The 14,876-nt window shown below is 39.4% G+C and overlaps 2 protein-coding genes across 3 annotated transcripts in view; both read left to right on the forward strand.

The window, feature by feature from the left end:
- Nucleotides 1-14,876, forward strand: part of LOC137046683 (NACHT, LRR and PYD domains-containing protein 3-like) — a 233,284-nt gene that overhangs the window by 138,120 nt on the left and 80,288 nt on the right. The window lies entirely within an intron of this gene.
- The window catches only part of usp36 (ubiquitin specific peptidase 36), a 44,242-nt gene that overhangs the window by 5,441 nt on the left and 23,925 nt on the right, over nucleotides 1-14,876 (forward strand). For both annotated transcript variants that reach the window (XM_067423994.1, XM_067424001.1), the window contains exons 2-4: nucleotides 7,208-7,469; nucleotides 12,440-12,661; nucleotides 14,526-14,636. In XM_067423994.1, coding sequence (XP_067280095.1) covers nucleotides 7,217-7,469; nucleotides 12,440-12,661; nucleotides 14,526-14,636 — 586 coding nt within the window. In that variant the 5' untranslated portion in view covers nucleotides 7,208-7,216. The remainder of the gene's footprint in view (nucleotides 1-7,207; nucleotides 7,470-12,439; nucleotides 12,662-14,525; nucleotides 14,637-14,876) is intronic.

Raw genomic sequence — 14,876 nt, forward strand, 5'->3', positions numbered from 1 at the left:
AGTTAAGGCCACCTAATATAAAGTGGGTCCCTTTGTTTGTGTCCTTGTTACGTTACATGTACTTACTATAGTAATAACAGTAAATGATTTACAATTACATGCAACTAACCCTCATCCTAATCCTATATTACTCTGTACTTAATTATATAATCACACTGTAACAATGACACCTTATCAAAGTGTAAGCCTTTATTTTACGGTGTCATTGTTACAGTGTAATTATGTGTTGAAGTACTGAGTAATAGTAATTAACTACATGTTCTTACTATAGGGTTGGGATTTGGTTTAAGGTTAGTTTAATGTAATTAGGAACAGTAAGTAGGAAACTGTAAAATAGTGTAACCGTACGTTGTTTCTTAAGTACAGTGCTTAAATGTACAATTACACTGCAACAAGGGCAATCAAATAAAGTGTAACCAGATACTGTACCGTTGACATGCTTTATGGAGGAATAATTTATTTTGATATAAATCTCTCATATTGAATGTCAATGTTGTATATATTTTATAATTTAGTGCAATACATGTTGGTACAACACAGCAATAATTGTTTTCATGTACACTATCTTAAAGGCATAATTTTATCATATATCATTTAATCACCCCAAAAAAATGAAAATTAGCCCATGATTTTCTCCCCCTCAAGCCATCCCAGGTGTGTATGACATTCTTCTTTCAGGCGAATACAATCAGAGTTATATTAAAAAATGTCCTGGCTCTTCCAGGCTTTATAATAAAGCTTCCCAGCCCAAAAGTACATCCATCCATTATAAAAGTGCTCCATATGACGGCAGGGGTTAATAAAGGCCTTCAGAAGCGAATCGATGGGTTTGTGTAAGAGAAATATCCACGTTATAAAGTGAAATATGTAGCTTCTGCCGTCCGTATTTAACCTGCTGTTGAGTTGGGTGAAACCATCCCTTAATGGCATAATTGTGCAGTTAGTCAAGTTTGAGAGTCGAGTTTGTTCTTGTGTTCTAATGGAAGTTCTTTTGTGTGTCGTTTTACCACCGCAGTTCCATGGTAACCATAGTTACTGTTGCTGCTGTAAAACCATAATAATAATGATAATAATGTTTTATAAAAGACAATTGACGACTTGAAAAGTGGAGCCACCGCACCGCCATGTTGGTATTTCCTCACATTCTACTGAATCAACAGGAAATCATCTAAACGGTTCTTAACAATGTTTATATCTGAATTTCACTGAGTTTGATTGACAGGCGATCTGACCAATCAAAACGCAGAATCCGACATTTTGTGCGACACACAAACCAGACAGAAGAGTTAGTAGATTAGCTATGGTTGACTTAAACTTGGAAAACTGTGTCTCTGACGTCTTGCCGTAGTTTGAACAACATACCTTCTGATGTTCATTCATATTTATTTGGGGCTATTACTAGCAGTAAAGAGGAAGACGATTTGTTCACGTGCCGCTTGAACTGAGGCGCTAGAGCGATCTGTCAAGGCACATTAAACAGTATTTATTTTTTCGAATTTGTCTGACCTAGCAACAGTAACTAAGGGCGCAGATCTTTGCAAAGGGTCAATTGGGTTTTTGTTCGAGTAAAACACTTGCATATGCGAGTAGATTCTATACATTAATAAATGCTTCGATTTTACTCGCCAGTGTGTGTGTTGGTTAAGAATAAGTTTAGCATAGATATATTTTCACTCACTGATCACCGACTGAGCGCATGAGAGTTTCTCAGCTCATCTGATGGCGTACCGTATATGAAGGCGCACAACTCTCCTTCACTTTGCTGAGTGTGCATATTTGCATACCACGCAGAATTGACGCGCTACATTTTAACAAAAATTTTCTTGTCAAAATACCAGAGTTAATTTAGAATTATTCAGCTTTTAAGAACAATCTTTTTTTTTACAGAAACACCAACAATATCTTAAGCACCACCACCAGTCCAAAGTTAAATGACAAATATGCATTCATACATGCTCACCAACAGTTTTAGTTCTAATTACTAAAGGTCTATCATTAAATAGTTCTTGATTATCATATCATAAACTAGTCAAATGCTTGACTGACTGATGTTAAGAGAGTGTGTTCAGATATTTAAAAAGCTGGGCCGTTTATTGCTCAATTAGGTGTTATGTATATGTGTGTGTGTGTGTATATATATATATATATATATATATATATATATATATATATATATATATATATACACAGAGAAAAGAGAAAAGACTGGGCACATTAGAAAAGACTGGGCACATTACTGTTACTTATGTGACTTTGATTGACGTTAAAAAGAGTTATTAAACACAATAATTAGCAAAAAACAATAACTGGCAGTCTTGCGCTGTTTGACCCACACGCACCGAAACGGGAACAATGCGTGACACAAATGTTGGCTAAAACTGCTGGTCACTTTCAGAAGTTGTAGCGATGCTTTCTTTTCCCAGAAAGAATGTGAAGCACAAATGGTTTCATTCTCAGTTTTTAATTTAAAAATATATATATATATAATTGACATAGATTTTACACACTAATTGCAATATCGTATCGCATATCGAATATCACACTATTTAACAAGATATCGTATATCGCATTTTTCTTCAAAATCGCACAGCCCTTATATAATATAATATAATAAAGTATATCAGTCTGGCGACTCAACAAAAAAATGTACTAGCCAATGGCGATTCTGTTGCCACGGTGTGTGTAGAGGGTTGTTTGGCGACCTGAGAATTGTCCTCCTTGGCAGCATTTCCTCAATCATGCTGTACGTTTGTAGAGTCAGATCTAGCAGCACTGAATTCACCAGCCTTTTGATGTAGTCGGTCAAACGGGGTTTAAAAAAAGATCTGATTGGATGCATTTACACAGTTCAGCTGCTGGTTTCTCAGACTGTAATAGTAACGGGATTCTGTATGAGACCGAAAACAAAGAGCCGCTCGATGAGGTGGGGATCTAGGATACATTATTTACAGTCCATTGTAGGAAACTAAATGCACAAACGTCTCGCTTGTCAGCGATGTAGATTGTGAACGACTCTACTGCTGAGAAGGACAGTATATCTCCTTGTATTATGCGTGTAACATGCTCAGCATAGTTAATTTTCAGATCTGCTGTTGAATATTTACGAGTGTAAATCGGTCAGTCGAGTGAAGATGCCCGTGAGAGAGTGTCTTGATGCTCAGGCACATGTGGTTACCTCAGTGCTTTTGGCTGAGCGCAGCTCGTGCAGGACTGTGTCACCATTCAGCGCAAGTGCACATGAAGGTTATTCTGCCCTTGTGGCTTTGATGCATGTGCAGCCTGCTCCGCTCTGTACGTCAGCACTAGACCTGATGAGTAAGACCATGCAGAACACAACTCAGCCTTTACTGCTCATCTGTGTCCTGATTGCAACATAGCTGCATTTTATATATATATTTATATATATATATATATATATATATATATATATATATATATATATATATATATATATATATATATATATATATATATATATATATATATATATAGTTTAATATATATATAAAATATACTTTGTGTAGCAGTGTCCTTGTTACAGTGTAATTATAAATTTAAGTACTAGGTAATATTAAATAACATATACTTAATATTAGGAGGAGTATAACCGTACAAAAAGCTTGAATTCATGGTTCAGTACAGGTTCAAAATTACAAATTGTACAAACTGTCCTTAAAGGAATTAAATTATAACTAAATGTTTCTTACCCCAATTAATTTGTTCACAGTGGCTGTCATTTTCATGACATTAATTTAATATGCATTAAATAAACAAGGTATCACCATCAGATGAAGTGTAGTGATTATATCGGCTAATATAGGTCATATATTTAGTGAAAGAGTTTGTTCCTCTAGTGAACTGACAGCTGTGACACTGAATGACTTCTGAGGTAAATGTGATGTAGCAACTGACGATTATTTTTTCTGTCGACTAATCTAACGATTATTATTTTTCCCCGATTAGTCGACTAATCTAAATTGTTTTTATTACAATAAATAATTAATCGAATGTTCTTTTTTGTAATTAGCTCATGAATCCTTTGGGTTCATCCCTTAACTTTACAAAAAAATATATAAGTACAACTTTTCATATAATATTTCATTCTTTATTCATTTTCAACCAATGTGGTTGAAGTTTTTACAGTATAAAATAATAAAGAGGCAAAAAAAATTATTTTACTATGGTAAATATGAGTTTATGATAGCGTTTATAATTAACCCACAGTAGCCATACATTTACAGTTGTTTGAGACGTCATGAAATGTTCTTGTTATGAAATGTTAGCAAACCATAAAATGTAGTCAGGGTTCTGCTATTTGGTTTCCAGAAATCTGGAGCTGATTCGGGGTAGCTCAGTGCTTTGTGACTGTTGTCTCGCGGCGCACTGTCTTTTAAGAGGCCATTCACATTTCACGTCTTTTGCGCGCTCAAGCTCATTATTTCCAATGTAGGCGCGCGATAAGCACTCTAATAATGGAAGCGACGCGCTTGTTTTTTCCAGGCGCGTCCGCACCGCATCGAGTTAAAAACATCTCTCCTTTTCAGAAAGCCGCAAGAATATCCGACCTGAACCAGGAAGTTGGTCACCAGATCACACAGACACCAGTTAAACCGTAACACCGGACAGCACCGAGATGTTTTCCTCTGAGGTGCTCGCGCATCGCAGTTGTGCTGCCGTGGTACACCATATCGGTTTTGCAAAGGGAACAAAGGGCCATTTTATTTGTCCTCTGTTTAAAGTATTCCCATACTTTTGATAAGTGGTCTCTCTTTTTGTAATAGAATGCAACTTTCTCCATTCCCTGCATGCCATTACGCGAGATGTAAACAAACAGTGTGACGCGTTTCACACACGTCGACGTATTTTTGTAGTCGACGTAATCGATGACGTCGACGCGTCGTTGCAGCACTAATGTGATGCTACGGGACATTGTTCTCAAGCTGTTTTATTGACGTCTTTCTGCCGTTGAAACACAGATTGAGCGAAAATACAACATATGATATATATTTCAGTAAGTAAGTAATGTATGTTGATTCATGATTATTCTTTCACTTGAAAGAGAGGATGGCATTCACTTGCGCGCCGCTGTTTGAACTGATGTGCCTATACTGTCATCAGTCACGCCACATTAAAGAGCGAAAAAACAGCTTTTATTGTTTGAATTTCATTGTAAAATGGACAGAATTGTTAGTGTGGGAACTTGGATTGAAGTTTGTACCACGCATGAAACAACCCTACTGTTAAAGATTGCGTTTGTGAACCTTACCAGAATTCCTGTACTGAACCGGATTGGTGCAAATACTTGTACCGTTACACCCCTACTTAATATAGGGTTATATTATATAATATAGTCTGACTGATTAATCATTTACATATGTTTTGTCATTCTCTTTTAATGTTCGATTTTAAAAATAAATGTAAAAACTGTGTACATTTTTGCAACCTGATTGGTTGGCTTATTTGACGCAGGAGCTCGCTTACCGAACATTCAAAACAATGCTGTGTGCTGGTTTACACGCGGTCATTTTATGCGTGTACATATGGCATTATTTTTACTGGCTGAGAACTCATGAAGAGCTCATAAAATGTTCAAAACATTCAAAACAGCATCAGGATTTCCTCCGTTGTGCAGAAAAGAGACGGGCATCTCTTATGCAAAAGAGACGGCCGTTCTGTCGTCTGTATGGGCAACATTTGATTTTTGTGTGTTTTTTCTAGCATTTTCGAAACACGCTCGTCTGACCAAATATTGATGAGGCACCTCCTCGTTGCTCCACGTTTGCCCTCTAATGTTAACGTTATTCATTTTGGATACACCGATCTTTCCGCGTCGTCAAATCAGCTGACTGTGCGTCGCATCTTGTGACATTACGTCCGGTTTTTGGTTCGTTTACAGGTCTTTGGTCCGTGTTGCGTTCATATATCAATCGAACCGCACCAGAGTTCGTTTGGAAGCGGACCGAGACCCGTCTTTTTAGCGGCTTCGGTCCGCTTGTTTGGTGCGCACCAGGGTTCGGATGGCAGCGTTCACATGTGTTCAAATGAACCGCACTAAACGAGCAATCGCACCAGGGTTCGTTTCAATCGAACCAAACATGACAAGTGTGAACGCACCCTGAGAGTCAGTGAGGCCTTCTCGTCCAACATCAGTGTCTGACCTCACAAATACTCTACTGGATGAATAGGCAAAAATTCACAGAAAATCTTGTGGAAAGACTTCCCAGAAGAAAGGGATTGCAAAAGGGGGGCCAACTCCATATTAATGTGTATGTATTTAGAATATGATGTAAATACAGTGCCTGTTGATGTAACGGTCATGTGTCCCAATGCTTTTGTCCATTTAGTGTTTGTATATACTGCTAGATGTGCTGTCTATTGGCTTGAAGGAAGTAGTATCATTGCACTGGGAATGATCTCACAGCTGGTCTCTGTATCACCAGCCGCAGTCAGAGCAAGTGCAGCTGCAATGAGCCGTTTGCCCTGCAGGAAATCTCATATGAGCTGACCGTTTTAGAAATATACATGGCAATTTTCAAAAGATGATGTGGTGATTGATTCTCAGTTTACAGTTTTTTCCCCCCAGTACTTAGTGATTTAAACAATGTAGTAAGTTTGATCATATTTCAACCTGGAGACAAATTTGTCAAATGAGACCAGTGTATGTTTCATCTCATTTAATCTGCTTTATTTTCTGCATGTATCGTTTGGATGCCCTGACCGAGCATTGACTTCTGTTCGTTCTCCGCGGTACCTGATGGGTGTGCTCGTTTGCCTAGTGGCAGCGCTGTTGCTGTTATGTAACCAGACACCTGCCACATCCTGACTGTTCACCTATTGGATTTTGTTCAGACACAATGTTTGGATGTTGCATTTCATGTAGCCTTGTGTTAGTATCTGTCAAAGCATGCAAAAGCTCTGTAAATGCAGCTGTACTATTACTGATAGCTTGATTGGTTCAAACATAGGTACAGGATCCAGTTTTTTTAAATGTGGCTTGCCTGGTTTTGCCAGATAAGACATACATTATATCTACTGCATTTACTTGCTTGCAGGTTTGATTTGTTAATCTGAATGAACTCTATACTTGCTTTAAAGACTGGAAAATCATTGGTTTATTACAAGCTATAATAAAACTTCTAACCAAGCAATGTATGTATGATGGAGCAGGTTTCAAAACTTTCTTTTTTTATCCGTTTTTCCTCATCAGTGACACATAATGCCGATAGTGGACAAGCTCAAAGAGGCCCTGAAGCCGGGCCGCAAGGACTCCAGCGATGAAGGCGACCTCAACAAGCTTCTGGCTTCATCCGCCAAGAAAGTGCTGCTGCAGAAGATCGAGTTTGAGCCGGCCAGCAAAGGCTTCAGCTACCAGCTGGAGAACCTCAAAACAAAATATGTGATCCTGAATCCCAAGAATGATGGGGCAGCGGCACAGAGACCATCTGAACCTGCTCAGATTAAGAGACAAAGTAAGACCACCAAGACTTTGAGACATACAGACCTGAGGTCCACTGTTTCAGCACATTTCTCAGGGTTGTTTATTACTGTTAATACGGATTTATCTTTTCATAATTGATTGTCATTAAAATGATTTAAGAAAGGAGGTTTTAGTCAGACTAAAATATTTAGTTGGTTTCTTCTCCTCTGAGATAATTGTTTTATTCTGTTGATACAGTTGAAAAGGGTTTAAGTTATGTATCAAAAGTGTATATGATGTATATGAATCAAAAGTTCATACTTGTACTTCAGTTAGTTTGGTTCGTTTGGTCCGGACCAAAAAACAAAAACAAACATAATAGTCCTGGTCTGCTTAGCGTTCACACAGGCATTTTTAACAGCAAACCTAAAGTTACCGAACCAAAGGCATAGGGAGACGCTCACAACCTGATTGGTCGGCTTATATGACGTAGGAGCTCGTTTACCGAACATTCAAAACAACGCTGTGTGCGGATTACACGCGCGGGCATTTTATGCGTGTACATATGGCATTATTTTTTTACCAGAGAACTCATGAAGAGCTCATGAAATGTTCACAACATTCAAAACAACGCTGTGTGCTGGATTAAACGCGATCATTTTATGCGTGTGGCATTATTTTTACCTGCTGAGAACTCATGAAGAGCTCATAAAATGTTCAAAACATTCAAAACAGCATCAGGATTTCCTCCGTTGTGCAGAACAGAGACGGCCGTTCTGTCGTCTGTACCTGCTAATAATGGGCAACACAGAAACTTTGATGAGAAGAGCCAGGTATGCTTTTTGTGTTTTTTCTAGCATTTTCTAAACATGCTCGTCTGACCAAATATTGATGAGGCTCTTCTATGGCGTTTAAATAAAGTCAAAAGTCGCGCGCACGAAAACCACGAGCACGCGAATAAACCCAAGCGCGCAAAACAGACCCACGAGAGGAAAATAGCAACGCGAGAGCGCATCTGTGCAGCCGCGAGCGCATTAGTACACCGCGAGCGCGCATTTGTACACCGCGAGCGCGCGAAACAGTATTTAGGGGCGGAAATGAATACTAGCGCAAGCCCCTGCTGCCTAGCGCGCACAACTGCAAATGAGCGCTTGCGTGACTACTCAACACTCGCTCGCTCCTCGAGTTGACTTTTGACACTTTGAGGGCGGGGCAATGACTTTTGTCTTCCCACCTGTGATTGGTCATTTGTTTAATCAGTTTTACTCTTGTTTAAACATGTAGCAGGACTAGGACAAGGCACGTTTTAAGGAACCATTATGTCGGACCCTGAGTAGGTAATTTAATTTTTAAGTCTTTGTGTTTCGAGTGCAATATATTCAATATATGAAATTGTATTGTACAATTTCGAAGGTATTTTGTTTACAATCATCTTGAATAGTTTGTATAGGACCTTAACACCAAAAAAGATAAGCTAATTTAAGATAAAGCTGACTAACCCATAAATGTAGGATGTTAAAGGTTAGTTTTGACCTACATTGACAATATACAGTAAATAAATCATCGCTGAGTAGCATTTCTAGCTACTTAACAAAGCTAGTATGCTAATGTATAAACAAAGCAGCGTAAATGCAATCTTTGTAATTTATTCAAACCACAGCACCGACCCCTATTGCTATTATCGTAATGCCGTTTATAAAATGATTAGAACACATTACAAACGGCATTAGTGAAACTTAAGGGTTACATCACTGAAAGCGTTTTTCTGCTGATGGTCTATGTGACCCTGTAAAAAGTGTAAAACAAAAAAAAGTGACGTTTTGATGTTTTCTGTCATCCTATATGCAAACAATTAAGAAAATTATTTTGATAGATGTACTACTAAGACCATGTTTGAAATAGGGAAATTAGTAAGTAAAATCAAACTTTGATGCTCATTATCTATTTCTTTTAATACTTTCCTGGACTCAAAGGATGAGTAGAGATAATGTAACCCTTTCAACTTTTGAAGTGTGTTTATCACAACAGTGACATGGTATCTTAACATCTCATTAATTATTCTTTGTTCTGTCAATAGCTAAGACACCACTTTTTGGCAAATCTTTTACACAAGTTGCAACAGGCCTTCAGCACAACACCACTGGATTTAGATTATCTGGAGTTTCTGTGTCGTCAGGAGCTGTATATTCTGGAGGCCCTGTCCAGTCACATACAAGTACCCCCTGCTATCATTTACATTTACATTTACATTTAATCATTTAGCAGACGCTTTTATCCAAAGCGACTTACAAAAAAGGGGAGAGTAATAGAAGCAACGAAACAGACAAGGCCAACAACCTGTAAGAGCTGTAAGAAATCTCAATTAATTAGCACAGTACAATTATTTTATTTTATTTTTTATAGACATGTACAACAAAAACTCACGTACGCAAAATACTAAACACTGGATTTTGATAGCTATGATAACAACCCATTAGGACTAAGGCTGTTGCCCCAGCTGTTGTCGTTAATGCGGATTCAGTGGCCCAATGGGTGGTATCACCCAGGCTTTGTAAGAGCTCTTTGACCTTATACGGGCACAAGCGGAACATCCAGCACCATGTGTCAGATAAATAAATCACAAAGATTGCATTTACGCTGCTTTGTTTATACATTAGCATACTAGCTTTGTTAAGTAGCTAGAAATGCTACTCAGCGATGATCTATTTACTGTATATTGTTTTTTAACATCCTACATTTATGGGTTAGTCAGCTTTATCTTAAATTAGCTTATCTTTTTTGGTGTTAAGGTCCTATACAAACTATTCAAGATGATTGTAAACAAAATACCTTCGAAATTGTACAATACAATTTCATATATTGAATATATTGCACTCGAAACACAAAGACTTAAAAATTAAATTACCTACTCAGGGTCCGACATAATGGTTCCTTAAAACGTGCCTTGTCCTAGTCCTGCTACATGTTTAAACAAGAGTAAAACTGATTAAACAAATGACCAATCACAGGTGGGAAGACAAAAGTCATTGCCCCGCCCTCAAAGTGTCAAAAGTCAACTCGAGGAGCGAGCGAGTGTTGAGTAGTCACGCGAGCGCTCATTTGCAGTTGTGCGCGCTAGGCAGCAGGGGCTTGCGCTAGTATTCATTTCCGCCCCTAAATACTGTTTCGCGCGCTCGCGGTGTACAAATGCGCGCTCACGGTGTACTAATGCGCTCGCGGCTGCACAGATGCGCTCTCGCGTTGCTATTTTCCTCTCGTGGGTCTGTTTTGCGCGCTTGGGTTTATTCGCGTGCTCGTGGTTTTCGTGCGCGCGACTTTTGACTTCATTTAAACGCCATACTCTTCCTCGTTGCTCCACGTTTGCCCTCTAATGTTAAAGTTACTCATTTTGGATACACCGATCTTTCCGCGTCGTCAAATCAGCTGCATTATGCGTCGCATCTTGTGGCATTACGTCCGGTTTTTGGTCCGTTTACATGTCTTTGGTCCGTGTTGCGTTCATATATCAATCGAACCGCACCAGAGTTCGTTTGGAAGCGGACCGAGACCCATCTTTTTAGCGGTCTCGGTCCGCTTGTTTGGTGCGCACCAGGGTTCGGATGGCAGCGTTCACATGTGTTCAAATGAACCGCACTAACCGAGCAACCGCACCAGGGTTCGTTTTAATCAAACCAAACATGACAAGTGTGAACGAAATCAAATGTAGTTGTGTAATTATTAATAATTTTTTAGCAAAAAATGTAATAGTCTTAAATCTATTATATCTAGTTTAACGCAAGTATGTTTTTCACCAGAAATAGTCTTGGTGTTAAAAACAAGCAATTATTAGGATACTTATTTTTTCTTTTTTTCTCAAATGCCATTTAACAATTTCATGTCTGAAATCATACAAGTCTAGTTTTTGCTAAATCAGACTGGCATGTGTATATAAAACAATTGTATTTCGCTCTCCTCCAACACATCTATTGGACTACATTTGGCCTTGAAGTTGTGCTCTGGGGTGATGCACGTTATAAACCTTTAAATAGGTTTAAAACATGTGCGTGTAACCTGTAAACATGTAACCTGTAAACATGTACATTTTCATTTACACATTGTGTCATGTATTCTTGGAAAGACAGAAGCAGATTGCAGGTCAATGAAAAATTCACTTCCTGATGCCGCTTATTGATATTGACATGAAAGAAAATGATGTGAAATGAAACTCACCAATCCTATTTGAGCTGCAGTTCCTCTCCATAACAACTCTTATGGAGATGTTTGTAGTTGCTGTGGCGTTTGTCATGAGGTTCTTTGTTCAGACACCAAAGAGACCGGCATTCATCTTGCCTCATTGCGTATTATTCTTCATCTAGTTCCTCTTCATCATCGCCTTCTTAAGAATCAGTGTGTGCTCTGCAAGACCATTTTGTGCTTGAGCGCCACCAAGTCATGTTTAACTGTAACATCAGCAGCCCAATGCACATGAACAAAAGCGCCAATATCATTGGTCGGCCAGTTTTTAACTTGGCGCATCAAAAAAACCCAAAAAAAACGCTTTTACTTCTGCCATTTTGTGCGCCGGCGTACACACTCGCATTGGCACCCTTTGTTTAGTCACCAGACGTTAAACGTCGGCAATAAGCGATTGCACGATAATCACCCTGATGTGCACAGTGCTTTAAACGGACTCAATTATTCCTTAACTTTAAATGTGCAATCACATTGGGGACATTTTGTGGGCAAAGAAGGTTTGTTGTCTACTGTTCAACAGTGTAATGATTATGAAGCACAGCTTACAAAGAATTCACTTAAAGTCCAAGCAGATTTCAGCTTGACGATTCAAAGTCAGTGTAGGGGAATCTTTTGCCCCTCACGTTTAATTCCTGATCACATGGGTTACTGTTGAAATGACTGGATTTTGCCAGTGAAAACACACTAAACAATGCTAACTGCACCTCAGTACTGACACTGATGCTTTTAAAATGCAAGTAAAGGTAGCCCATTTCTGTTTTACTAAACCGGTCTCATGTTTTCCATCAGTATCAGAGAGCCTGAGTGTTGGGCAGAGCGATGGGATCCCAGCCCCGCAGAAGATGCTCTTCCCTGGTAACAAGCTGTCCATGAAGTGGGAGCGGGTGTATCGGGTTGGAGCCGGACTCCACAACTTGGGCAACACCTGCTTCCTGAACTCCACTGTGCAGTGTCTCACCTACACCCCGCCGCTGGCCAACTACCTCCTCTCAAAGGAGCACAGCCGATCCTGTGAGAAAGCACTTCACTCAACATAATCATGTGAATGTTAGACCGTTAATGTGGTTATAGCGAACATTAGTGCAGCGGTAGTTACTGGTAATCCAAAAGCATTGAAATACTCCACTTCAGGCACATCCATAGTAGTTACCATGTCTGTTTCTTTGAACTGGATATATAGCTAACTATGCATATGTTGATAGCTGTCATGATTTTTAGCTTATTTTGAAGCTTTTGTCTATTTTTAATGACCTGAAGCCCTTTTAAAGCCACCTTTCTTACCCCTTTTCCACCAAAGCAGTGCTGGCGCTGGTTCAGCGCTAGAGCCTAGTTTCAAATCGGTTGTTTGTCTTTCCATACCCAAAGCAGGAAAAGTGGTTCTTTAAGGGTTAGCTCACCCAAAAATTAAAATTATGTCATTAATTCCTCACCCTAATGTTGTTCGACACCCGTAAGACCTCTGTTCATCTTCAGAACACAAAAATATTAGTGTTGAAATCCGATGGCTCAGAAAGGCCTTCATTGACACCAATGTCATTTCCTCTCTCAAGACCCATAAAGGCACTAAAGACGTCGTTACAAAGCCCATCTCACTACAGCGGCTCTACAATCATTTTATGAAGAGACGAGAATAGTTTTGTGTGCAAAATAATATAAATATTGACTTGTATAGTGATGGGCCAATTTCAAAACAAAGCTTTGAACCGTTATAAATCAGTGAATAGATTCATGATTCGGATCATGTGCCAAACTGCTGAAATCACCTGACTTTGGCAATCCGAATCATGAATCGACTCACTGATTCATAACGGTTCAAAGCTTTGTTTTGAAATTGGCCCATCACTATACAAGTCAATATTTATATTATTTTGCACACAAAACTATTCTCGTCTCTTCATAAAATGATTGTAGAGCCTCTGTAGTGAGATGGGCTTTGTAACGACGTCTTTAGTGCCTTTACTGGTCTCGAGAGAGGAAATGACATTGGTGTCAATGAAGGCCTTTCTGAGCCATCAGATTTCAACACCCAATATCTTCATTTGTGTCTGAAGATGAACGGAGGTCTGACGGCTGTCGAACGACATTAGGGTAAGGAATTAATGACAGAATTTTAATTTTTGGGTGAGCTAACCCTTTAAGTAGCACCAAAACATTGCTGGGCAAGAACCGCTTGCGGCTGGGGTCGAGGCTACCGTGATCAACAAGACGAACACACAAACTTGTGAGTGCCATTTTTTGAAATGGCAGCTAATCGAGCTAATAGCTGCTCGATTGTAATCTCCATCTGTACAAATCACGGCGAGCTGCACAAATACATTGGATTCGCTGTGTTTTAATACCGATGTAGGATCGTAAAGCCATGAGTGTCAATAGACTTGAACTGAATAGTTGGAAAGCTTGTTTGAGATGCGTTGGAGCAGACTGACTCCTTATGCTTTTGAATTGCTCATGCAGTGGTTTGATATAATTCGCGGATCGGTCTGCGCAGCGCCGATGCATCTCGAACAAGCCTGGTGTGTTTCAGTGTTTGTGTTTCCCGCTGCTAGCATTGCTGAGAAAGATGAGACGTATACAGTGACGTAAGACCTCTGTGGGGTCGTTCTAACCCGTGGAAAGGCAAACCGTTTCTTAGAAGGCTCGTCAGTCGAACCAACTCCGAACTGGCACCAGGACTGGCTCTGAACTAGCACCCGGTTCATTCTGATGGAAAAGGGGTATCCTGGAAGTGTTCCAGACCCCTAAAATCGGTCCCGGGCACCTGGTTGAGAACCACTGGTTTAGAAAATAATCGGTTTAGAAGAAAGTGTGATGAGATTTCTCGTCGAGTGAGAAGCTGTCTCTATGATTGCTGAAATCCCTCTTTTGACTCCTTCAGGTCACCAATCTGGATTTTGCATGATTTGCGTAATGCAGAACCACATCATCCAAGCCTTTGCCAACACAGGCAATGCCATCAAGCCTGTATCGTTCATCCGAGATCTGAAAAGTAAGAGCTTCCTCTAATAGCTTAGTTTGTTCAAACAAAAATTGCGCTTTTCAGCTTAGCGATGACTTGCACATTACAGGAAGTGCTGCTGATGACTACTGTGGTAGCCTGTGACTAAGTGTTGAGTCATGAAATCTTTTCCCAGATTCTCCTGGCAGTGTCGTTTCTGTTCTGTTCTTTTTCTTGCTCTTTTTACTCTGACATGACCTGATTTTTATATTATTTTATTTGATCCATTCT

Source organism: Pseudorasbora parva, chromosome 2, assembly GCF_024679245.1.
Source record: "Pseudorasbora parva isolate DD20220531a chromosome 2, ASM2467924v1, whole genome shotgun sequence".
In the NCBI taxonomy this organism is placed as follows: domain Eukaryota; kingdom Metazoa; phylum Chordata; class Actinopteri; order Cypriniformes; family Gobionidae; genus Pseudorasbora; species Pseudorasbora parva.